Source organism: Mesoplodon bidens (assembly GCF_964165515.1).
Source record: "Mesoplodon bidens genome assembly, chromosome: 11".
Lineage (NCBI taxonomy): Eukaryota > Metazoa > Chordata > Mammalia > Artiodactyla > Ziphiidae > Mesoplodon > Mesoplodon bidens.
In genome coordinates this window covers 48,617,996-48,644,309 of record NC_138167.1, presented here as the reverse complement: position 1 = coordinate 48,644,309, position 26,314 = coordinate 48,617,996, and the positions used below count along the sequence as shown (strand labels likewise).

The 26,314-nt window shown below is 53.2% G+C and overlaps 1 protein-coding gene across 2 annotated transcripts; it reads right to left on the bottom strand.

The window, feature by feature from the left end:
* Nucleotides 1-298: 298 nt before the first annotated feature.
* Nucleotides 299-26,265, bottom strand: ENDOU (endonuclease, poly(U) specific). Of its 2 annotated transcripts, XM_081249487.1 has the most exons (11): nt 25,814-26,265; nt 24,287-24,396; nt 10,948-11,070; nt 8,119-8,190; nt 7,456-7,581; nt 6,808-6,979; nt 6,222-6,424; nt 3,196-3,309; nt 2,427-2,533; nt 1,549-1,691; nt 299-917 (listed from the first exon to the last, which is right to left on the bottom strand). In XM_081249487.1, exons 3-11 carry the CDS (start codon nt 11,063-11,065, stop codon nt 803-805), a joined length of 1,170 nt encoding a protein of 389 aa, XP_081105613.1. In that variant the 5' UTR covers nt 11,066-11,070; nt 24,287-24,396; nt 25,814-26,265; the 3' UTR covers nt 299-802. The 2 variants fall into 2 exon arrangements, with proteins under 2 accessions (XP_081105613.1, XP_081105612.1); XM_081249486.1 differs by lacking the exons at nt 10,948-11,070; nt 24,287-24,396; nt 25,814-26,265 and adding an exon at nt 8,837-8,943.
* Between the last annotated feature and the right edge of the window lie 49 nt (nt 26,266-26,314).

Sequence of the window (26,314 nt, the reverse complement as noted above, 5' to 3'; positions counted from 1 at the left end):
ACTGAAAATAATTATGTTAGTGACACCAAGCTATAGGTTCCTTTCTTCTTCTGATGCAAAATCTTCCGCCTATGAGGGGAACTCTTTTACAAACTATTTGGAATCAAAATACAGCTCTGTAACTGCACTAAATATCCACAGTTAGGAAGCTTCTTGTTGCAGTTACCTAGCTGACTACAAAAAAATCAGGCCTGGAGGAGTCCACTGCTGCTCCAGCCTACTCACTGCATGCGCCGTTACCCTCTCGAAGACCCTGTTCTGAGAGGATCTAACCCTAGAAAAGACCAAATACCCACCCTTGATCTCCATAGCCTGATTTATTTGAGGCCCCAGTATGGGGGTGATTACAGTTTGCAGAGCTGTGTACAATAACAGCCATTAGGGTAACCTTGAATTTCTATCAGCCATTCTTCCTAAGAACAATTGAAAACATCTTCACAGTAAGAATGTCATCAGGTTTGCCTTCTCACCAACCCCCAAAAGAGGAAATGGGGCAAACCCGTTCCCTTTGCATTAAAAGGAAACATGAGGCCTGGAGACCTCAAGGACTTATACACGGTTCCACCTCCCAGCAGGGCAAAGAGCTATTGAGGGTCCCCACCTTCTGTTTCCAAAATGCTGGAGGACAAAGATTTGACTGTTTCTCTAATTTGTATCTTTTCTCTCTTTCTCATGTGGGCATTTCTGGATTGGGGAGTGCCTCCCGGTCTCCTCCATTCCCTCCCCCTCCAGCACAGAGCAAATAGCATCTCAGTCCGACAAGAGCTCTCACTGCCCTCACGCCCCTTTCTAGCTCGAAGCTCTATTGGGTAGAAGACACCACGCAGGCTGTGTTGATGTACTTCTTTCCGTAGGTTGACTTGTCCCAGGTATAGGTCTGGATGGCCAAGGGATGTCCACCCAGGCTTAACTGGCACCTGTGGGGAAAGATCAGCAAATCACAGGGACCTGCTTCACTCCACCTCCGTCCCCAAAGCTGGAAGGATCAAATTCAGCCCACGCAGAAGGGCTCCACCCTGTCTTAGCCTTCTAAGGGAGCTGCCACAGCTTGCTTCAGCCTCTGCCTCTGGCTCCCCACGTGCAGAGGGCCCTTTCAAAATCTGTCTCATTTTCTATCTTCTTAGAGAGTACTGCTCCTCATCTGTCCTACAGGAATATTCTCAAATCCAACTCTAGAGCTGAAACCCCCAGAAACGAGATGTCTGCTTAGGGTTTCAGAAGTGGTTGGGCCCAGAGTCCTCAAATGTTAGAGAAGATGAGGGCCAGTGATTTCTGACTATACTCTCTGGGGCTCCAGGGTTCCCCCAGACAGCCTCAGGGGCCAAATAGAGAGGCTTGCAGCCCCAGGGCAACTCCATTTCTAACTGTTTTGTATATTAAGCTCCTGCGTACGATTGCACTTGGAGGATGGAGGGGATGTGGTCCTGCTGCCGGGATGAAGGTTGGCAGCCACACGACTGATCTAATCAACAGCTTCACGTCCCAAGACAGAAAACCAAGGCCCAGAACAGTGATGTGTCCAAGCCCTCCTGAGCCACCAGGACTTACACTTTGCCTGGCCTGGCGATGAAGCACAGGGAGTAAAGTGCAAACTCAAACTCGGGGCTGCTGCCGATGAAAGTTGAACTCATTTCCTTGTAGTAGCCGTTCCAGGTGAACTGCAAGGCCAACACATCGGGGTAAGAATCCCCCTGCGGAGAGAAGGGGCAGTAAAGGGGGTCTGGTGAGTGCCACAGTGCAGAGTCGCACAGAGGGTTGGCTAGGATTTGTCGAGGGCCCGTGGGGGTCTGTGTGAGCTTTCTGGGGAGACTGGATTCTTTAAATCGACAGAGGATGCAGTCTGCCCTGCTAGGGTGTCCGAGTCCTGCTCACACCCTCTCTCTGGAGCCGCCAGCTTGCATCTCCCAGGAAGGCCACAGTCAGCATCCATGTGCCCGGTGCCAGGGGAGCAGGGACATAACTGTTCCCTGTGGCCCTCACATGCGGAAGAGAAGGACACCTTATTGCCCCCAAATTGTTTCCAGGCTCAGGGCAGCAAAAGTTTCTTTTTTTTTTTTTATAAAAATATAAGAAGTTTAACTCAGACTAGCCAGACTGAAACTTCAGCTGACGCCACATTCTAAGGAAATTCAGGTCTTTGGTTTTCCCCTCTAAGGATTCTCCCCTGCCCACACTCTCCCATCCAGAGAGGATGCCCTCTGCCCCCTGCCCCCTGCAGCTCAGGAGCCTTCACTGTTTGGAAGCATATCCTGGCTGGCTAAACCCTCTTTCCAGCAAATAGGGAAGTCCTATTCACGATCCCCGTTAGGCTGCCAAGAGGGTCAGGGTGGGAGACAAGTCTGCCTGTTTGGAATTCAGAATGAGGACAGGACATCTGGGTACTGACGAGGCTTTTCCAGCCCACGGGGTCAGCACTCAGTACTCACAGGCCAGTCACAGATGTGACTGTAATAGTCCACCAGGCCCTCCTTCTCCTGCATGTAGAAGTGAATCCAGTTATGGAAGCCAGTGACCTTGCCTTTTTTGACTTTCCCTGTAATAAACAGATCAAGGTGGATGATCTGGGCCTCCCCTCCGACCTCTTTCCCCACTCCCGTGCCAAGGCTGTACCCCTTCTCCAGTCTCTTATTCCTAGAATGTCCACCCCAACTTCCCGGAGTCCCTCACGTCCCTAACTCTCACCTCAGAAAGCTCCCCCCCACCCCCCACCCCCCCACACACACAACTCCCATTTCAGCTGAAGCCCTTAGGAGAGTTCCTTCTCCCCACTAACCCTGGGCCAATCTGAGATACTCCTCTAGCCATTTCCCTAGGAGCAAGCCAGACTTGGTGGGAGCTTTACGGGGTGGGGCAATGCAGGAAAAGATCATGGCCTCCTTAGGAAGCAGCTGACCAAGCCCTGGAAGCAGAGGACCATTGAGAGGTAGACAGCCAGTGCCTCAAACACATCTCTCTTCTTACGTGTGCACCTTGGGAGCCCCGGTATCTGGGCTTCTTTCTCCCTTCGATACTCCAGAAGAAACTGGTCCTCAAAAATGGGCCCTCAGTCCCCTCCCTCTTGGCCAGGGAGTAGACGTGCCCTGCCCTGCGAGCTGGCTTGACTGCTGATTCATCGGTGCTGATGCTGCCCTGCGCCTGAGGGAAGCATCTCTCTTCATCCCTCCAACTCTTTCTTCCCAAGCAGAGCAATCCCACCTGAGAAGACATGTTCAAAGCCACCTGAGTGCCCCTCTTCTTTGCCTCTTGAATACAGCCCAAACCACATGTTTTTCAAGTCACTGACGAACTCCTGTTCTGTGCTGTAGCGGTCTGGGCAGAGGAACACAGAGGACTGAGGAGAGGGGAAGGCAGGGCCAGATCCTGGAAAGCAAGGAAGGGCCACCTGCTCCAGAGTGACAAGAGACAGGTTGGTTCAGCCAACATAGTTAGTTGTTCGCTCAGCAATTATCTATGCCATAGATTCTATGGGGCCCCTGTTTTGTGCCAGGCCCAGATCTAAAGGCTGAGGATTCATCAGGGAATCACAAGGACAAGATTCCTGTCTTTATAGTTTATATTCCAGTGGAGGAGACAGATAATAAACAAATAAACAATAAACAGTATGATTGCAGATAAGTGCTATGAAGAAAATGAAGCAGATTATCCCATGATGCCTGGAGGTGGGGCTCGGGTGGGAGCTTTTCTAGAAAGGCCTCTCTGAGAAGGTAGCACTGATCAGAGACCTGAAGGGTAAGGAGTCAGTCATGCAAAGACCTGGGGGAAAGAGCCTTCCACGCAGAAGGAACAGCAAGTGCAAAGGCTCCAGGACACCTTGAGCTTGGTGTTTAAAGAGCTGAGGGCCCATGTAGCTGGAGCACAGCCAGCAGGAGGGGAGAGTGGTAGGAGAGGAGGTCTGAGAGGCAGGCAGCTGCCAGCCCACGCAAAGAACGTTGGAGCTCAGTCAAACTTTAATAATAAGAAAAATAGTTTAGATTTACTGAGTAGGTTCTGTGTGCCTGGCACTGTTTGAGTGCTTTCAATCCTCACGATTCTTCACGTCAGGTTGTTACCAGGCACTCCTGGTGGAGGAGATGGAGGTGGGGAGTGGTGAGGTAAAAAGAAGAATCAAATATAACCCCTGGGCTTTGGGCCTGAGCAACTGGATGAATTATGGGGTCATTTATGAGATGGGGAAGATGAGGAAGGAGCAAGTCTGGAGGAAGAGGCGGGAACTGTGAGTTCTCTTTACACTAAGTTCTGAGTAGATGCCAGTTAGGCAGGCAGGGAAATGTCAGGGCTGGGGATCTGAATTAGGGTGCTATCAACTATCAACAGTTCACTGCCCAGAATTGTGTGTAGAGGACACTAAAGAGATACCAGGCATATTCCCTCTTTTCAAGGACTTAAAACACAGTTGGGGGATTTCCCTGGTGGTCCAGTGGTTAAGAATCCGCCTTCCAATGCAGGGGATGAGGGTTCAATCCCCCGTCAGGGAACTAAGATCCTACATGCCGAGGGGCAACTACTGAGCCTGCGTGCCACAACTAGAGAGCCCACACACCGCAACTACTGAGCCCACACGCCACAACTAGAGAGAAGCTCACGCACCTCAACGAAGAGCCCGCGTGCCACAACTAAGACCCCACGCAGCCAAAACTAAAAATAAAATACAATAAATAAACTTTTTTTTTTTTTTTTTTTTTTTGCGGTACGCGGGCCTCTCACTGTTGTGGCCTCTCCCGTTGTGGAGCACAGGCTCTGGACGCGCAGGTTCCGGACACGCAGGCCCAGCAGCCACGGCCCACAGGCCCAGCCGCTCCACAGCACGTGGGATCCTCCCGGACCGGGGCACGATCCCGTGTCCCCTACATCAGCAGGCGGACTCCCAACCATTGCGCCACCAGGGAAGCCCAATAAACATTTTTTTAAAACCACACAGTTGGAAAACAAGACTAAGAACACACAATATAACAGAGAACACCTTCACAATCTGAACGGCTACAGCTTACCGAGTGCCAGGCTTTCCACTGAGTGCTTTATATGCATGAATCCCCCAAGACCCCATTGCACAGACAAGGCTCAGTTGGGGTCTGAGGGTCAAACGGCCCAGGATCACATGCGTCATTAGCAAGTGAAACCAAGTCTCTGGCCCAAGGCTATTTTAGGACACACTCCAAACCCTTGACCTCTGAAGAGACTCTGAAAGCCAGCTGTGAGCTGCAGCAAGTGCAGCTTCATAAATGAGGTGGAATGTGAGCTAGAACTTTAAGGATAAGTGGGATTTGGACAGGGAGAGAGGTGAAGACAGGGTGGGTAGTGGAACAGCCTGGACTAGGGCTCAGTGTCGACCTCCAAGATCCTCTCCTGTGTTTACCACAAAGAGAACACCAGGGGGCGGTGCAGGATCGCGCCCTCTTCACAGGGCTTGCTTGTGTGTCACCGGCTTTACCTAAAAACAGTGTTACCAACTCTTAACGGGGCCACTGGAGGATGGAATGCAACGGCTCCGAGCAGAGGCGATCCCACGGCCAGCAAGGGATGACCAGGATGGAGCCACCCCCAGGCAAGGCCCAGCTGCCCGGAGTTCAGGAAAGGAATCTGGAGGACACTAACAAACACACCGCATGCCAAGAAGTCCTGCGGCCCAAACCTTTTTTGGTCTGATTCACATGTATCTGTATCTGGAGTCTCTCCAACCAGAACCCTTCCCAGTATAACGTCCCCCTCTGAACCTTTGTTGATTTTCTGTTGCTGTTTCCCCAGCAAAAATGTGGAATGGGCCGGCCTCCTTCCTGGACTTAGTGCCCGATGAGGGAGCAGGGGCAGGGACCCTACGTGCCCCTACGTGCCGGCAAAGTGGTGCTGAGTCCGGGATCAACTCAGGTGGCAGAGGAGTGCCCGGGGGGTGAGGGGGAGCGGGATGACTCACGGCCTGCAGAGAACCCTGAGACTGAAGCAGCAAGTGGGGAGGTAAACCAGGTGGCTAAGATTAGGTCAAAAGATGGGTTGACTCCGAAGCCGGACAGAGGATTTTTCAGCTCCTGCTTGGGTCTGTGGTCTCTTCTAGGCCCCTCTCTGTCCCCTCCCAGAGGTACACTGGCCTCCACCTAGTCCCCACCTGCTCTCTTAACCTGCCCACCGTGGAGCCCCCAGGGGTGCCTGGCCTGCTGCGGGCACAACGCATCCTCAGCAGGGCCTCCCTCTCTCTCGGGGCCTGGGGGAGGCCTCAGGGCCTCACTCACTCTGCTGGTGGAGGAAGCCATAGAGTTCCTTCATGACGGCTGTCTTCATAACCTCTCTGAGGAAGACGTCCTGCTCAGCCAGCTGCTGGGCTGTGAAGTGCTGCTCCCCGTGGCCCGTGGCCCGCTGGTAGTTGTCGAGGAGGTTGATGAAGGCGGCGTAGGTCGGCTTGGAGAAGAGCTTCTCATTGACATACGTAAAGAGACTGGGGCAGGTAGAGGGAGGCCCAGTGAGAGGCCTGCACGTGGAGCAGAAACCCCTCCAGAACTTCCAGATGCAGGGGCAGGCATGAGAGGGTTGGGTTCAGAGGCAGAGTGGGGACTTCACATACTCTTGGGGACAACGCATGAGGTCCCTCTTTTCTTCCACTTCATCTCTTGGAAGGTCAGTTCTATTCTCAGCCCAGCCAATCCCAGAAACCCTCCCAAATGGATCCCCACAGGTCCTCAAGATGGCTTTATCTGTCTCTGGAGACCTAGTTTTTCCCTCTCCCTTTGGTCCTGCCTGCCTTGAGGAGAAAAGAGCTGAGGCACCAAAGCGAGCAAAGCTGGGGGACAGACTGCAGGAAGAGTCTTGAAGGGAACTCACGGCTCTGGGCAGCGGTCGACTTGGTCTCTGGTCTCCGAGGGCGAGATGCAGTTTTGGCTATTGAGAACAATATCTTCCTTCTGGGCTTTGTTGGTGTCTGCCCTATAGATCTTCTCAGAGATGCTCTGCGGTTCCTCCTTGGTTATGGCATCGCTGATGTGGGAGAAGCCCTCTGGGAGGAATTGGGGGAGGGGTATTTCAGAGCCCGAGGGAGGCCAGGGGGCAAGCTGCTGTCTGTGTGCATCCCCTCCTGGGCACCTTCCAGAAGCCAGCAGCGGGGGAGAGGGGCTGCAATCAGGCGCCCTAGTGATTGTAGGGCAGGGGCCTAGGGGCCTAAAGGATCCTTAAGTTCAGCACATGGCCTTGCCCACAGAACGTCCATGAAATATCCACGCTGCCCCCTGCCCCTAGGAAATTTCTCACACTTTGGCACGCATCAGAATTGTCTGGGGGGCTTGTGAGAACAGATTGGTGGGCCCCACCCCCAGAGTTTCTGATTCAATGGGTCCGGGGTGAGCCCTAGAGTTTCCATTTCTAATAAATTCCCAGATGATGCTCGTGGTGCTGGTCCAGGGACCACACTGGGAGAGCTATTGCTCTAGAGAGTTCCTCTGCCTCGGGCTATGCTAAAGGGAGCAGGAGACTGACCATGGCCACACAGGCTCTCGAAATCCTCGCAGCAGTTTCCAAACTCTGGGCAGCGGGCGTTGCAGTGGCATAGGTGGTGCCTCTCTAGGCAGCGGCCCTGGCAGGAGTTGGGTGCCGAGTACAAGTCTGAGAGGACAGAGGGGAGGTGTGTCCTGGTCTGACCTCTAGGGGTCGCTCTTCGCAGCGGCCAGGCCGTGCCCACTCCATGAACCCCCCGGCCCCCACCCCACCCACCCCCCGCCCCAGCCTTGCTTTCCTGATGCTTCCTATTGAAGAACTCCAGGGAAGGAAAACAAACAAGCCTAATTGGTGCACACCCTTCACAGCCAGGAAGTCCTTTCTGGTGCTGAACTCTACTTTCTGGCCTGTTGTTTTTATAATCTTCCCTCTCTAAAAATAAAATCTCTTCCCCTTCCCTCTCCCTCTCAGCAGGCCTCGGACTCTTTCCTGCCTTCCCCCCAGGTCACTGAGGCCCTAGGGCTTCCTCCCTCCCAGACCCCAAGAGTCCAGCGAGCTGCTCTCACCACCTCCAGGTGCTGGATTTGGGGTCCCATCTGGCTTCGGCCTGGGCCTGTGGCCGCTCACATGGCTGCCCCCTCCTCGTCCTCCTCTCACGTCCCTCATCTTTATTCCGAAGGCCCCCCTCTGGGGAGGCAGACTCACCACTAGCCGGGGCCCCCTCCATCTCTTCTTCCAGCTCCAGGAATGGCTCTGACTCTTTGGGGTCCTCGTCAGCTGTAGGTCAGAGAAGTAAAGTCACCAAACATCCCCGAGGGGCCCCTCCTCTTTATCACTGATTCTCAGTCCTCCCAGCTTCGGGGACAAGCGTGTGCAGTGGAAGAAAATACAAAACGGGCAAGGGTACATTGAACAAGTACCAGGTGAAGGAGGAGAAAATCTGAAAATGTAAGACAGGGGGATTGAAAACTGTTCACAGAAGCGAAAGAACATCCCCAGGTGACATCCCTCCTCACCATTTACCCTTCTGGTACCCAGTGTGCTCATCTGTAGAAAGGCGAGGTGGTGGGCAGGAGGTGGTGTCTTCTGGGCTGAAAACTCTGAGGTTGGGATGACTTTTCTTTCCTTTTTTTTTTTTTTTTTTGCGGTACACGGGCCTCTCACTGTTGTGGCCTCTCCCCTTGCGGAGCACAGGCTCCGGACGCGCAGGCTCAGCGGCCAAGGCTCACGGGCCCAGCCGCTCTGCAGCATGTGGGATCCTCCCGGACCGGGGCACAAACCCGTGTCCCCTGCATCGGCAGGCGGGCTCTCAACCACTGCACCACCAGGGAAGCCCGGGATGACTTTTATTTAACGTAAATTGATAGATGAATAGGCTTGAACTCTCCAAATGACAAGACCCTCACTTAGGAACATCCCTTACCTGTAATAACTCCCAGAGTCAAGGGTGAACTCCTCCCAGGCCTCATGGAATAAGAACTGTTTCCTGAGGTACCAGATTCCCTTCTTTCTTCACAATTACACTTGGCAATGGCCACAAAGGCTGCATTTGGGAATTAGGCACATTCAGAAAAGCACATTCCTATTGCTGGCCCATTCCCTTGCCTGCAAGCTGAGTGACTGCAACCTTGGCTCTGGGCAGAGACAGGTGGAGCGGGGCTGGGGAGGAAGAGGAGAGAATGAATGTTGCTGGGGACTCTGAGCTCCTCTCTCATCACAGAGGAGAATAAATTCTACCCCTACACCACCCCCCAAAACCCAACACTATTTATTACAAAGTGCTTCAGAATCTGTCAGCGCGGTCACCAGATAGTATCTTGTTCTTACCATCAGAACCGTGGGGCAGGTTATTCATTCAGTCAACAAATATCTCCTGATCACTTGCTTTCTGCCAGGCTGTGTTTTAAGTGCTGACAATCCACAGGGTTCTAAACTCAGCCACCGTTTATGCTAAATAGACCTTTGTGAGCTGATCTAGAGTCTCAACCATCATTTATAATATTTTTTCTGTGGGAAAAGGATTCTGAGTTGCACATCAGAGACAGTGATGAAATGGCTGCTAGGCTGATAATCGTCTCTATCTTGAAATGCCAGCCTGATTGTCCAAGGTGCACAGGCCTCCCTGTGTCTGCTACGTGGGGCACAGGGCAGCAGAAGAGGGGTCGGCTCGTAGAAAACAAACTTATGGTTACCAAGGGGGAAGGGGAGAAGGGATAAATTGGGAGATTGGGGTTGACATATACAACTACTATATATAAAATAGATAACTATCAATAATGAGAACCTCCTGTATAGCACAGGGAACTCTACTCAATACTCTGTAATGACCTGTAGGGGAACAGGATCTAAAAAAGAGTGGATGTATGTATATGTATAACTGATTCACTTTACTGTACAGCAGAAACTAACACAACATTGTAAATCAACTATACTCCAATAGAAATTAATTTAAAAAAAAAGAAGGGGGTTGGTTCTGATTCTGGCACTGAGCTCTGGGCCTGGGTTTCCCTGCCTGGGTCTGATGAGCAGAACTGCTAGTATGTGTGGTGTTTTTTGTGTAACTGAATCAGCATTCTTTTGGGTGGAAGCAGCTCTGAGGGCACATTGCTGGGCCAGCGGAAACCACTCTTGGGCAAATTAGGAAAAGGTACTCCTTTCTCAGCAGACACAGCTCTTCACCAAGACACATGGCTTAGCGAGAAGGATACAAATTCAACTTTGGTCCAACTCACCTTCTCAACCAGGGGCCCTTGTGCAGTGCACAACCTGCACAGCCATATGCAGTGGTCTTGCTGGCCATTACCTACCATGGGGCACATGGTTTGACAGTGAACTTAGCAAGGCTTCATGTCACAAAGCAGAAGACCATTTATCTGGGAGTCTAAAATATTGGAAGCATCCAAACAAGGGAATTATTCAAAGTGAGTTTTTCAAATTTTGAACTGCGTAGTTGGAGTAGCAGAAGAACAACTGGCTTTTGAGGGTGATGCATGTCCCATTTAACCTCTGGCCTGGGAATGACAGGTCAGAGATGTGCAACCACTCAGTCCACTCGCAATAGGAAGAGTGGTATGAATTGTCAGTTACTGATGCCATGCGGTCTTCCTGGTGGCATGCAAGTTGGGAAAGTTCACTATCACTTTTTTACTTTTGCAAATGATAATTGGTCGTGTAATACATGCTAAAATGATATTTTCATCCTTTTGCTTTTTTTTTGGAATTACTTAAATTTTCCAGATATTATTAATCCTGGTAGTTCAGACAGATATTCCAGGTAAATGACATCTACTTTATTTTAAGTTGGGGTCTTATGTCGGAGACATCCTAGAATACCCAGGACAAGTGGTGGCCAAAGCCCTGGCCCCTGCTCTGCTCGTCAGGGTCCTGGTTTGGGCCCTTTGAGCCCAGTCATCAGTCTGGAACCCTGCTCTGGACTGCTGGATGCCCTGGCTAGCAGCCCTTCAGGCAGGTTAGATATGGTCATGGCCTGGCCTGCCGTGCCTCCTAGACCCTTCATCCCACAAGGAACCTCACCTGTACACAGGCGCTCATAGTCTTCACAGCAGTCCCCGTGCCGGGGACACCGGCGGTCACACTGGCAAGCAGCATCCTGGTCAGATTTCTCATTACAGCGAGATGCACACGACTCCATTTGGCCTATGAGCAGTAAAGGTCACAAACGGAGCTCTATGGGAATCCTACTCTCCTCACCAAGGCACCCTCTGCAGGAGGGTTCACAGACAGGGGCAGGAGCCCCACCTGGCAGGGAAGGTCATTGCTAGCTGCCAGGGAGAGGTACGTGCACAGCCTCCCATACACAACATAAGCCTCGTCCCCACCACCCACCACCTGCCACCCACTGACTAATAATATAGACCAGGATCACAAAGTCAGGTGCCAATCGGGGCTAGATCTGTAACACAAATGAGTCAAGAGCAGGAAGGCAGTAGAAGGAGGTGGGGACGGTGACAAACTTGGGAACGATGCCCTGCCTGAAACTGGCAGCCACTAGCAGCTCCAGCCAATTGTTGCCAGGTTGAGATGCAGGCTCAGTGTTGCCAGAGCCTCCAGTTTTTCAAAAGAAGCCTTCATTTTTATGTGAAAATTTCCAATTTTAAAAAATTCGGGGGCTTCCCTGGTGGCGCAGTGGTTGAGAGTCCGCCTGCCGATGCAGGGGACACGGGTTCATGCCCCAGTCCGGGAAGATCCCACATGCTGCGGAGCGGCTAGGCCCGTGAGCCACGGCCGCTGAGCCTGCGCGTCCGGAGCCTGTGCTCCGCAACGGGAGAGGTCACAACAGTGAGAGGCCCGCGTACCGCAAAAGAAAAAAAAAAAAAAAAAAAAAAAAAAATTCGGACAGACCGAAGAAAGAGGTCTGTGGGCTGGGCATAGCCCAGAGGCCACCATTCACCTGTCACATAGAGGATGGTGAGTCACCTTCGCGCCAGTGATCCCACCTGCCTTCTCCCCTCTGACTTCTGCCTCTCATCCTGTCCCTTTTATGTCTCCTGCTTCTTTGTTCTTCCCTCCCCTTCGTTTGGTCTCCTCTGCACCCTCTTGCCCCCGACCCCCGTGTCACATCTTTCTGCCTCTTCTAGTTTGGATTAGTTTAGCTCAGGGTGGGGAATGAGGTGGGTGTGGGTGAGAATTGGACTTTGGAATAAGATCTGTTATGTAACCACAGACCACATCCCTTACTCCAGCCAAATGGCTTGCAGAAGCCAGCTTTTGGTCACAAGGGGCATAAGACAAGAAATTTTGAAAGAAATGGTACAAACCCACCAGCACTCCTAAAAAAACAAGCCCGCCACAGCAAAGACAGTGGAGGGGGTAGCTGGCTGGGCGCTCTTCCCTTTCACTCTGGGCTTTAAGGGTGATAACAGAGCCTTTGTTTCCATTTGAGGTTCCTGAGGTTTGGATTTAGTGGGTACTGGGTTTAGGGTCAGGCTGTGGGTTATGGAGAATGTCAAGATCAGAGTCAGAGTCACAGTTAACACTGGAATTTGTATGAATGAAGAAACTGAAACCTAACTGGGGCCCGGGTTGGGATGGGTTAAGGTTTAGATTAAGAGCTAAAGTTAGGATTTGGGCTTGAGTTAATTATTGGTAAAATAACAATTTTGTGTTGCTGTTTGGGTAAGGAATGGGAATAGGTTTAAAACTGCATGGTTGAGGAATGTGTCAAGACTAGGAGAGGAGAAATAATCCCAATTTTGCCTTAGCTTAGATTTGGGGTTTGGTCCTGGTTGTGATTCCACACAGGTATAGCATCGAAACTTAGCCTGGATTGGAGTGGAGGTGGAGAAGAGAGATGTAGGTTTAGTCACTGGTTTGGATTCTGGGATTAAGGTTTACACTGTGCTAATGAGGGTGGCACAGCAGAGAGACCAAGAACCCGAACTCTGGCACCAAACTGCTCGAGGCCAGAATTCTGGTTCTTCTGCTTTCTAGCTACGTGATCTTGGGCAAGTTATTTGACCTTCTTTGCCTCAGTTTCCTTCTCTGTAAAAGTGTGATAATAATGGAGCCCATCTCATAGTCTATTCTTAAGAATTAAATGAGTTCATTTTTGTAAAGCACTTAGGACACTGCATGACACATAGTAGCACCACTTAGATGTTAGATAAATAAACAGTATTTCATGCCCATCTTCAAAGTGGCAGGTGTCCAGACTGGCTGGAGCAGTCTTCCCTGTCTACATACTCAATCTAGCTGACTCCCTCCCTGGGTTTCAGCTGGGCCATCGCTTGGGCTGGGGTGACAGCGCGTGTATGTTGCTGACGGTTTCTAGCTGACATCTTCGCTATGAGTCTGTGTTCTTTACATCAAAGAGGCGTCAAGATTAACCCAGGTCCTGAGGCAACTTCACACTGTGTAAAGGCTTCCAATGTGGCCAGAAAGGCCGATCCAGTGGATTGTCCCTAAAAGAGAACAGGCCCAAGGCCACTTGTCCCTCCAAGCCTAGGGGAACTCCCCTTGAATCTTAAATGATGCTCCCTTGGAACCCAAATGCAAAGACCTTAAGGAGAAGTTCTCAGCCCAGGAGGAAGGCTGTGTCAGCTGCCTGCTCAGTCAGCCTGGCAGTACACCCAGAATCCAAAGGGAGAGAATTCAGACAAATCAGGGCAACGTTCTTAATGGGCCAGATCAGCAGAGTCCAAGGAAGGAATTCACCCCATTCCAGCAGCTGGCACCAGTCGAGAAGGGCTGCAAGTGAATAGTCAGCTCTGTAGAGCTCAAGAGGACACCGCCCCACTGGCCCTGGCTGAGTGGACTTTTTCATCTCTGTTCAAGAACTTTGTCCCCAGCAGGAACCCCAGGCCAGGGATCCTTCACACTTCCCTGTACACCTCACCATGTGCTTCAAGAGGACCTTGGGATTTGAGGGGGGAGGGGAGGAGTGGGAGGGACTTCTCCTCGTAGGTACCTCCCCGTGCTGTTCTGGGGACACTCAGGTGAGTGTCAGAGTGTCACCCTGACTACTCACTCCAGCGAGCCCACCCGGTACCTCCCGTTCACACACACACTCTGTGTGCGCCTCGCTCACTAGCCAGGCGCCTGAATCACTGCTCCATCAATCCTCTGCCGCATCTCTCTGACTCTCTCTTTCTGCCTTACTCCATTTTGGCCTTTCTTCTCCTGGACAGAGGTACCCTCTCCATTCCCCGGGAAGAGCTTATCACCAGCCCCCATCCCTACACGAAAGGGTAACTTTCTCCGTACACTCCAACACTTCAGTATGACTCAACACCCAGTCCCTAACCACACTGCCCACCAAGAAACTTGGTCCCAAACCTGGGTGTCCCTATATGCCAGCCCTCAGCCCCTCTGATGGTTGGGGACTCCTACATCTGTGCTTCTCTGGGGGCCTCAGATGCTGTTTCCATGGACACCTGGCCAACCAAGAAGATCCACTTCCGGGACCAGATTCCTGCTTCAATTCACTTGAAACAACCAGGGACCCAAGACTGGCTCCCATGCTATTCATACTCCTGCATCTAAGTTCTGAGATGTTGGGATAGGACAGACAAGAACCGAGCCTCTTCCTCCCACTTTAGGAAAGAAGGAGGCATTACCCCCTGGACCCTCTCTTCCCCATCAATCCCACAGCAGGATCAGACCATCAGCCCCAGGGGCAAGGGCTCCATCTGCCCTTCTGAAGCCACCTTGGCCTCTGCCCTCAGGGATGTCCCCCAAGGATCAAATGTCTCCAGTTGCTCTCCTCTCCTGAGACTGGAACGCCTCAACCCCACACCACTCCTTCACAGTAAGCTAGAGGCTCTCACACCCTCCCTCACTCCCTACCCAGAGCTCTGCACCGCCCCGGGGCCCAGCTCTCTGCCATGTGTGCTGGAGAGGGGGTACACGATCCCACCCAGCGTGCGAGGCCTGGGAATGGCTTTCCCCTCCCAACATTTTCCATTTAGGAATCCTGTTAGGGGTCTCCTTATCCACAACCTGACTGGAGATGATTCCAAGAGTAAATTTTATGTTTATATAAATTATTTTATATAAATAAATACTTGTTATATTAATAGAATTAATATGGTCTAAATATACTTATAAATATTATAAATTATTTTATATGTATTTATCTTTATAAGCATAATCAAAGACCCAATTTATTGAGATCTCACTCCGTGTAGGGTGCTTCTTGTACATTATCTTATTTCACCCTTACGACAGTCCTATGTAGGAAAAACCTGAGTGGGATTCTTTCTCCTTGGGCAGAGGATTCCCCCCACATCCCTCAGCCCAACCCCCTCCCTTGACACTTTCCCTACTCACCCAGTAACCACTAATTAACACATCAGCATCCGCACCTGCCAGCTGCTGAACAGGAAAATGTTCCCATCCTTAGCCACAGGTCCTGTCCCTGCATCGCTAGTACCTGGGGGCCAGGACCCTTCTCTGCTTTAGGTCCTCTAACACGGGACAAGACTGATTCCTCTGACCACATGACCTGCCTCCTGGTCAGGGGCTCTTCCAGTTTCCCCGGAGCCTGCCCTCCTCCTAAGCCTATATCCAGGGAAAGGTCCCACCCAGACAACTCACCTACCCCCAGGTAGCAGAGGAAGTGACCAAGGGCGACCAGGCCACTCAAAGCCAGTCAGCCACAGCCCAGCTTTACGTTCTACAGTGGCCCCAGAAAACAAAACCTTGGTGAGATCAAAAGTCAGGTTGGACTAAGGGATGCTTGGGGCTCATCTTCCAAGTCATCAAGAAGGGGCTTCCATGACATGGGTCCATCAGCTCTGCAGCTCCCTTCACACAGCCCAATCCACTCCAGAGGCAACTCCTGCCTCAGACCAGGCCTGGTCTAAGGTGTCCATGGCTTTAGGACACAGCTGGCTCTCTCTCTTCTCACTACCCTCACACTCTCCCACGTCCCCCAACTCTCGGCAGGACTCCTGTCATCCCCACCAGTAGTGACTTACCAGCCCAGGCCAGGCCGCAGAGCACGGCCACTATCAGGGGAACACAGGCCTTCATGGTGTCCAGTTGGAGGCCAAGAGGGGATTGGCTGTTGGACTTTCACTAGAGTCAACGTGAATATCACAGCTCCCAAATCAGCCTTGTTGCCCAGGCTGATCCTTTTAAAGACATCAGAACTTGTGGATCTGATGCCTCCAGATCCTTCCAGGTGGAAGGAGGTGGAGAGCGGGTAAGCCCAACAGCTGTTTGAAGCCAGAGGCAAGGGAACTAAGCAGGCAGGTAATGCCAGATGTTTAGAACAAGGAATACTAGCTGTTTGTAGCTAGAAAATAGGTCATGCAAGCAGGCACAGCAACTTGGGTCTAGTGTGGGGGGGTTCTCTGTCCAGGTGGGGAGCACTCATGAGCTCATCTCTGGGTGAGGCCTTTGAAACATCCACCTACCCACAAGCCAGGGTCTTGACCTTCCAAGGGCCTCAACTGGCTCCATATTTGAACTCCAGGTGCTCAGCGTGAGGAACATAGTAAGATGGTCATTATGTGTTAGACAAACAGGAAGTGCTTAAGCAAGCCTTGGGGTACCAGAAGGAGGGATCTAGGAGGCATAGGTCAGAAACAAGTGCTGTTCTTACTACATCAAGCCACACATAGCCACATCACCCTTGAAATGTCACGCAAATGGGCCTTTAACTCTTACTGAGTCAGCATCTCAGGTTTTACCTCTTTCAGGTTCTCCCAGGCTCCAGGTGTATGAGGCCTCTTAAAGGCAGCCAAAGGACCATCATTTCTCTCTCCCTTCATCCCTCTTACACTTCTCTCCCCCAGGGACCCCTCCCCAGAGAGAGACAAGGCTCTCAGGGCTCCCATCTTCCCAGGTCTGGGAGCAGAGATGCAGCCACGTAGGGCTGCCAAGTTTTCCCTCCTAATAAAGGTAAAATCTTCTAAGTAAAATGCCCTTTCCAGAAAGAGCACTGCCTGGAGATTCTCAGGCCTCTCAAAAAGGAAGTCTCATAGAAAAAGGCAAAACTGATGAACAATTGAGCCCGCGCTGCAGTAATATTTCCTGGGGTGGAGTCGGGGTGAGCACATCCTCCATCCTTTTTAACAGTGGAACTTTCTTCCTCTCTCCCGTCTTCAGTTTTCCCATCTTTGAAACGATGGGGTTGGAGCTAATGATCCCTTCCAAGTTCTCAGATTTTAATTTTCAGGCCCCCCAGGGTGCGCAGCTGCAAGGTGGGGCAATCCCCACCTTGCAAGGGACTCACACCGCCAGCACAATGCGCGGGGGGGGGGGGGGGGTAAGCCTCGCCATTTTCTCCAGGAAGGAAGCCCGCTTAAAAGGAGTAGGAGCACTTTGTTTGCATAGATGTCATTTGCACAACCGGAAAGCAGAGGCTGAGCCACTGCCAGCCAGAATCCTCACCCTCCCTGGACTGGGAGCATGGGGACATATCCTGGACCCCAGGTAGTTTAGGGAATAAAGGAGAGTGTCCCTGGCCGGGCAGAAAGCAACGTTGCCTCAGAGTTTGGGATTGGAAGGTCTGTCCCTTCCAGGGTAGGACCCTGGGTGAGGCCAGACCTATCAGGGTGGGAGTGGGGTCTGGCCAGGGTTGCCCTGATGTCCAGCTGAACCGACTGTGGGATGGAGTTTCAAGGGTGGGAGCGCTTCCCTCCATCAGGGGAGTTTTAGGTCAGGAGCAAGACTGGGAGCTGGGGAGACAGTTGAAACTGACCCCACAGAGCCAGATGGGCCATCTGAGGACTGAAGTGTCCTGGATGGGGTCCTCCAACAAGAACCAGAAGGTTGACCTTCACCACGACCGCCAGCACTGACTGAACACATACCACGTGTCACCCACGAAGAGCTTCCTATGTGCTATCCCGTCCACGCCCACTGCAACCCTTTATAGGTACTATCGTTACCCTCATTTTACAGGTGAGGAAACTGAGACACAGAAAGGTTGGGAAACGTGCCTCAAACAACAACCTTCAAAACACATCAACAACCACTTAATTATGTCTGGGTTGCTATGCAAAGTGGTCTGGAATCAGATGCATCGGAATTAAAGGGACCTCCGTGGTCACCTGGTTCCACTTCTCATATGATGTTACAATGCCTTAAACAACACTACATTGTCACTCTGCCTCCACGGGAGGGCCTCTGGTGTTGAGGGATCATGGGGCTGCTCATCCCCCCTTCCCAGATCAGATTCCCAAACCCCAAACCCCAAGACATGCTGACATGGAAAAAAGTCGACAGGACAGTAGGAAAAATCCATTTGGCCAATATAGGAGCACACATCCACACAGTCACGCAAAGATGCCTCATAAACTTTGATGCACATACGTATGTATACAGAGACAGACACATTGAATTGCATTTCAGACAGCTTTCTTTTCCTGGACAGACAATGCTGTTGCTCCTTTTTCCAGGTTCTCCCCCAGTTAGGTCCCCCTGTCAGCTTTCCACCCTTGATGGGAAGCTCTTCTTCCCAAGGAGCCACCGTGGGGGCCAGCCAGCAAGGTGGGAATCCCAGGAGGCTGGGTCCCTGAGACCCGGGTGGGGAGAAATTGGCAACAGGTGCTTATGGATAGTATACCCACAATGAGAACACCAACGGAGGTGGCTGCTCCACGTGAGGAAGCGAGGAGAGGCTGCAGCTATGGCCTCTGCCAAGGTTTGGAGGGTGGAGAAGAGGGTGCAGCTGCCTGGGCAAGAATCCAGGAGGCTGTCAGCTGTCGGTGCGAGGAGTGGGGATTCCAGCAGCAAATATTTACTGGTGCTCACTTTATGGCTGGTGCTATGCTGATACTGGACTGGCAGGGTTCAAGCTGGGCTAGAAAACTGTTCTTGGAACCCACTGGCTTCTGGTGGGCTAGAGGACAGAGAAGCCCCAGCATTAGGCCACTGTTTGAAGTAGATCACACTCATCTCTGGGCTTCCAAGGGGGTCAGGGGTCTGTGAGGACCAACAGGCTATGGGAGAGACTGACCCAGGGGACTACTAAAGGAGACGTATGCCCAGACCAGCCTAGACCACCACCCTTGTCCTCTCTGAAACCAAGGCCAAGTCACTTCTGCACACGACCAGAGACTGGAAGGGCCCTGCAGCTGGTCCAGCACAGGTGAGGCCTGGAGTCACTTACCAAGGGGACCCTGGCACCTGGAGATGCTGGATCTCTAGCCTCCATCCCACCATGACCTGGGAGTGCCCCAGGTTGGCAGCTCACATCTGATCACTTGTGAGCCACATCAGTCTGTAGTCTCCTCTTACTGAGTGTGTCTTAGAATGGCTCCATGTGTGGTTTTCTCCCACGCTGGTTTGTGTGCTGTGTACCACGATTTGGTTCCCAAGCTTTTTTTTTTTTTTTTAAGTTTGTGGGCATCCTTGACATTCAGCATCACACTCACCGCCAACCCTAGGCATGTTAGTCAGACATGCCGCCTGCCCCGTTCATCACAGTGTGCTATGATGTACCCAGGTGGTACTTCTGGTTGTGCCGGCCATGCCCCATGCTGGTCCCCTGCCTGAAATGCCCTCCCCGTACTCATCAGCTGTCCATCTCTTACTCATCCTCCAGGCCCAGAGCAAATCCACCCTTCCACAAAGCCTGACTTCCTCCTCCACTCCTGCCTATGGACTCAATATTTTGTCATGTGTCCTTTGAAACACATCATAGCCGCCTCTGATAGACAGTGATGCCAACGAAGTGTCGGTTAACCCCTGCACCGCCAGTTAACTTTTCATCCATACAGGTTGTTTCTTCAGCTGGCCTCTGAAATTCCTTGAGATAGGAACCCTGCCTCCTGGGTCCCCTCTACTGCTTTGTATTGCCCATGTGATGTGTGTTAGATAACTGTCAACTTGTGCCTGGGACCAGCAATGAATCAGTGAATGAGTGAGTGACTGAATGAGCAAACTGAGCCTTTGAGCCTCACCTGTGATAAAGGCCCAAGGGAAGATGACTAGCAAAACAGAGAGAACAGATGGCTCCCTCCAGGAGCTCTGGAGGCTCCAGGGTTGGTACTGGGGGTGGGGGTGGGGGTGGGGCGGGGGGAGAGGGCTTATGGGCAGTGGCTGGAAGTGGGTGCAGGGATTCATTTTGTAGTTATATTTTCATAGCAAACACTATTTTCATTCAGGAGTAATGGAAACTTGGCAGGGGGGACCCAAAGCCCCAAACCACCTGTTGGCAACACCACCGCCAAGGGGCAGCCAGTGCAGGGATCGGCTAGAACTCAGAATTCCAGCAGCTTCTGAATCCACAATGTAAAGATCACTCAACTTTACCCTGCTTTTTAGGATCCCAGATAACCAGCTGCCTGCACTTTTTGCCAGCTGTGTTAATGTTTGTTTTATACCGCCTGCTAGTGATTGTAAAATAAAACTTCTGTTTCATGTCCTCAAACCCCAGTGGCTTTGGAGAGGGTCTGGAGGCACAGATGGGAAAAAGAGAGGTGGCCGAGACAGGCAGACAGTGATAAGGAGGCTCGGAGAGACGGCGGGGGAGTGAGCAAGGGCCAGATCAGGGAAGGGCGCCGGGTGGAGGCCGATCAGGAACGAGGCAGGCGTGAGGCACCTCGCACACCTCTCACCCCAGGTGTTTGGGCACAGCTGGCTGCTCTGTCCTCACAAAGGCCAGGACAGGACTGGCAGGGGCAGTTCCCGACCCACGGTCTGGAGATCTACAATCTGTCAAAGTTACCATAATTACTGTGTTGAGGTAGTTGGATGATGGACAACTTCCCCCTTCCTCATGCATCTGAGCATGCGCTCTGTTATGCAAAGCGAAGTGGATGCAAGGGTGAGTTGCTCAGCGTCTTACGGGACGACGGAACGGAGTGCACCGAAAGCTCGGATTGGGGCCAGCAGAACACCATGCTGAGACCACTGGTTCTAAGCCAGACTGCCTGGGATTGAATCCCAGCTCTGCCGCTCACCTGCTGTTCAACCCTAGGCAAGTTCCCTGACCTCTCTGTGCCTTGGTGTCCCCTGTAACTATAGAGCGAATAAGAACACCTTACAGGGCAGTTGTGGTGACTTGAATGAGTCAAGACTTGCAAAGCCTTAAAACAGTATCGGGCACGTAACAAGACCGGATAAGTGTGTGTTAAAAAAAAAAAAAAAAAGGCCACATAAGATCTAATTTACATGGGATGGTTAGGGAAGGCCTCCCTGAAAAAATGACCTTTAAAACAGAGACGTGAGGGCCTCCCTGGTGGCGCAGTGGTTGAGAGTCCGCCTGCCGATGCAGGGGATACGGGTTCGTGCCCCGGTCTGGGAGGATCCCATATGCCGCGGAGCGGCTGGGCCCGTGAGCCATGGCCGCTGGGCCTGCGCATCCGGAGCCTGTGCTCCGCAACGGGAGAGGCCACAGCAGTGAGAGGCCCGCATACCACAAAAAAAAAAAAAAAAAAAAACAGAGACGTGAGAAAGTGGCAATCTTTCTTTTTCTTTCTTTTCTTTTTCGCCACGCTGCAATGCTTGTGGGATCTTAGTTCCATGACTAGGGATCGAACCTGTGCTCCCTGCATTGGAAGCGCAGAGTCCTAACCACTGGACCGCCAGGGAATTCCCCATAAGGTGATTTTTAAAAAAAAATAATTCCAAAAATAAATTTACATTTCAAAATGTACACTTTGAGTACTTTCAAGTCTTGGGGATGATTCTTTAACGAGTCACACATCATCCAGCTGACCTGGTTCGGTTGCTGAAGGTAACACCTATTTTCTGGGGTTGCAGCTGTAGCCTGGGGAGCTGAGCTTTGCTCTGAGGGAGGCCAAGAGCTTCAGGGGGAACAACTCACAGCTCTGGCCTCCTAGGCCTTGGCTCTGTTTGATGAGATTGCCAACAGTTGCACGGCCCAGAAGACAAGAAACGAGAGGAGGGACAGAGAAGGCTGGCCTCCTCCGTGGGCCACCAGAGTGCAGCCTGGGTCTGCGGGCTCCCCCTCCAGCACCCAGGCTGCCCCGCAGGGCCCTGCCCCAGTGGAGCTGGCCATCCACTTCTCCCTCCAACTCTCACCCTGGAAGGCTCTGCCGCGTTCCCTAAGTCATACTCTGGACCTTGCCCCTCACTTGATGTCATGAAAATGCCCCTTATGCCACTGCCCGGGGGCCCTTCCTTTCCCGTTCTCCCCCTTAAAGTGACCATTAGAATCCTCCCAAGTTACGTACCTACATAAGAGGGGCCTCCTACAGACAACTGGAATTCGGGTAGGCTGCAGTAGGAGATATGTGGGGGCAGGGAACTCTCTGAGAACGCTTCTGACACAATTGTGCTCCCAGCTGACTCTCCCTCCTGCGGGCAGTATGGCTGGGGGCCACCACTGGGAAGGTGCTCAGGAAGGTGGGGAGGCCCCACAACCTCGTGACCAAGAGGGGTCTGCACCGTCTCACCCCGTGTGACGCCTTGAGCTGTCTAAGTCAAAGACACTACTTGCAGGAAGACATCCCAAACCCTTCGGGTCCAAATCCCTGTTTATAAATCAGGAAACTGAGGTCCAGGGGGAGGAAGGGACTTGTTCAAGGCCAGGTGCCGCTGAGGCCGAGGCTCCCGCACGCACGGCCCATCTGCGGGAGGACGGCCCTGACACTGGCCCGCGCTGCCTCAAGCTCTCCCAGAGCACTTTTCTGGGAGGCAGAGCAAGTTGAAGACGTCCTGCTGCCCTGGCTGCAGCGCAAAGGCACCCTCTCTCCGCCCCTCTGCTGGCTAGAGCCCCCTGAGTGCCAGGAAAGCCTGAGCTCTCCTCCACTCAGCAACCGGGAAGCAGCTCTGGCTGCCCACAACTCACGCTCCAGCGAGAAAACTGAGGCCCCGAGCCCTCCTCAAGGGCCAACAGGATGGCAGGCAGCGTGAACGTCTGGCTCCCTGGCTCGGGGTCCGTAACACACACAAGCAGCCAGAGCCTCACACTTTCGCACACAAAGTGGGTCTGGGCTCTGAGCCCAGCCTTCCTCCTTCTTCTGGGGGTCCCTAGGCCCATACTCCTGCAGAAGCAGCCCCTCTGGCCCCATCAAGACCACCTGGCCCACGCACGAAGGCCCCAGGCATGGGAGAGAAGAGATCTCAAAACACAGGGGAGTCAGACTTGGCTTCTCAGAGAGATCAGTTTCATTATCGCTGGGCGGGATGGTAGCCACCCATCACTTGTACCACAAGCCCCTTCCAGGGCCCTGTCAGGCTGGGCTAGGCTCCGGTCTTGAAGAGCCCAGAGTCTCAGAGAGGGTCACCCAGATTGGCTAGGGCAGCTGGACAGGCCCGAGAGGACACTTATGTACTTCCAGCCCATGGCCTTGGCACACGTGAGAAGCCCAGAACTTTGTGCACGGGGCAGGGTCTGAGTACACATTCTGGAAATGCATTTATGCTCTGGCCTCCATGGAAGGGAGGAGGGATCAAGAACAAGGGCCAGGTCAGAGAGCTTCCCAGCCACCAGCCACCATACTGAATCTCAGGTGGTTTGTACCAGTGGTGAGCTGAGAGCACCCCAACTCTGGAGGGCAGAGCTGTGAGGCAGGCATGCAGGGTTCTGGGGGCCGGATGGCTGGGACCATGAGCCTGCAGCCCAACGGAGCAGCTGTGGGCCTGAAGGCTTAGGGGTGAGCAGTGAGGCCCCGTGGCCCTAGGCACGCACCTCTCTGTGGCCTTGCCCTCTGTGGCATCTCGTCCCCTCTGATGGCCTTGTACCGTGCCCATCTGCCTAGCTGCGTGGTCTGCTCCCGGACGGCCAGGACTGCCCGTCTTGTAGGTAGGACTTCCCTACAAAGCCCATGGTAAGTATTCCAAAATGAAGGGAGGGAGGGAGACATTTATAAGCTGTGTCTATCCCTAGGAAAGAAGAAAATGTTGGGGTTCAGGAAGGGTGCATCTGGAGTGCCAGGGGCACGAGGAAGGGCATGGATGGGGAGGCCCATTGCATGGGCATGGCTGATACACAACCAGTTCCTTCGCCAGCCCACCCTGTTATTAACCAGTTATGTGACCTTAGGCAAATCTTTATGTGCTCCAGTTTGACGACAAAACAGGGGTAAAAATACGTACCCTGTCATCAGGGTAAAAATTAAGATAATAGATGTGAAAGTGTGCCGGAAAAGACGAAAACACTATTCAAATCTAAATCTATTAGCGTGATAAATACTGTGAATAATAGCAACATTAAGAAGATTAATCTTTGCTGCTTGGAAGGCAGAGCAGGCAGAGGCCCGGGGCTGCCGGGAACACAGAAGCCCTGGGGAATGTGAAAGCAGGTCTGCCCCCTGCCCCCGCCCCCAACCGTGAGCTCTAACTCTGCTGGATGCCTTGGTAGGGGAAGGCTGCTAGATCACCAGCTCCAGGTCTGTCCTGCTTGGAGGGGGCTTGGGGAGAAAGGGGATGGCTGGCTCCCAGGAGAGAAGCGGGAGCAGCCAGAGGGTCGGGGCTCCCCAGGCTGCCCTACCTTTTCACCATGTCCTGCTCAGCCTGCTGGAGGGGAACCCTCCCTGGTGTGCACCCCACAGTTACAGTCCTGGCCTGGTCCCCAGGCTCCCCCAGGGCTCTGCAGGGAAACTAAGGATAAGAGGGTAAAAGAGGGATGTTAGGAATTACCACCTCTGTTCTTTCTCCCCATAGGACACACACACACACACTCCCTCTGTGCTTTACCCCCTTTTAGGTAAGAGATTTTTTTAAAGGTCTGACCTCAGACTTCCTTCTTTCAGCAGTCCCATGAATTCCTCCTCCCATCGCAGCTCTCCCGAAGCTGGGACACACACTGGGGGCCCCCTACACACAGCCCGGGCTGCTAGGGCACACAAGGGATGCCTCCACCCCATGCCTGGGCAGTCAGGGATACAGAAGGTGACACAGCCCTCAGAGCAAGAGGCCACCGTGACCTGGAGCCTTTCCTTCCGCAGTGGTCCAGCCCATCGCTGGGGCCTTCGGCTCCCGGTCTATGTCCCCTGCCTGCTCTGGGCACTGTTTTCCTGGCAAGGCCTCTCCCTACAGGCTCAAAAGGTGTCCAGCCCCAGAGACTAAGGCAGCTAGAGGTGGCCAGGCGGTCAAGGTGGAAGGGAGATTCCTGCACTGCCAAAGCTCCTTGGGGACACGGGTGTGACCACAGGGAAGAAAAAGAGAAATGCTGATGGAGGACACTAGCCCCACCACGCTTGGGTCCCACTCTTCATCACAGGGCTGGTCTCACCCTGGGTCTGAAAGGATGGAGAAGGGCGCCTGGCTGGCTGGTCTGGCCTTTGCTGAAACGTTGACAGACAATGGGGTTTACGAGAGAAGAAAGGCCCTGGGAGTCCTGACTCACCGGGCCTGCACTTCATGTCATGTCTGCTCAGCTCTGGAAGCTTCCGTGCCTCAGGGTCCTCCATCTCTACCCATGGGCAAGGGCCCTGGCTTGGTTACCTTGCCGCCTGCTCCACCCCAGGCTGTTCCTGAGGGAGTGGGCTCCCCACTTCCTCTGAGGCGATGTTGCCCCAGCAGGCAGAGGACACAGGACAGCCGTCAGCTGTCACCTCAGCTGCAGAGGCACAGCTGCAGTTTACTTGTTTGCCACTAAGAGCTGAGATCATCGTATCACACCCATCTTACAGATGGAGAAATGGAGGCGGAGAACTGTTCATTGACTTGCTCAGACGCACTTAGAAACCCGAGGCATAATCCCAGTTGGGTTGCCTCCTGCCAAGGGCTCTGGCCCTTTCTGGAAGCAGTGTGTGTCCATGACCACAGGGATGAGAGGTTTGGCAGTGCAGGAGCGAGGGTAGGTGAGGGTGTGTCCAGCCTGAGCCCCGGCGGCTGTGCCAGCTGCCTCCTCCTCCCAGGTATGGGCCCACTCCCTCCACATGCCCCAGGATCCTGCTGCTCAGAACGTACTCCGGGTCATCCCCAAGGCCTAGAGGCCCCTCTCAGGGTCAGACAGCGCACCTCCCCTGGCCAGGCTCAGAGCCACAGGGAGCAGAGAGGAGGGCAGCCCCACCTGGGGCTTCCTCGTGAGTTGTCGGGGCAGGAGGGTCCTCACGGAAGCTGGTCCCCAGGGGCCGTGCCGCAGAGGCAGGGGAGACGGGACTCCAAGCTGACAGGGCTTGCTGCGACCACTCTCCTCGCTGGCAGGAAATCTGACTCCTGGATGCCCTTAGGCCTCAGCAAGGGATGGGCTCCCCTCAGAAGCCTCAGCCTCAGCCTCTCCGAGCACCGCCCAGCGGGCTGCAGGCAGAGGGGCAGGAAGTGGAGTGGGGAGGGGAGGGGACGGGAGGGAGGAGTGACCTCTCAGACCACCGTGGACAGCTGAGGGCTACTCGGGCCAGCCCCGTGCAGGGCTCCAGGCTCCTGCCGCTCCAGTGACCAAGGGGCTGAGGTCCGGCCGCAGTCAGCCTTGGAGCCCTGCAGGGTCCCAGAGACCATCCCGGGCAGGGGACAGGGCTCAGCCTTCCCTGCCACACCCCCGCGGGGCTGGCCAGAGAACACAGCCTCTCTGTCC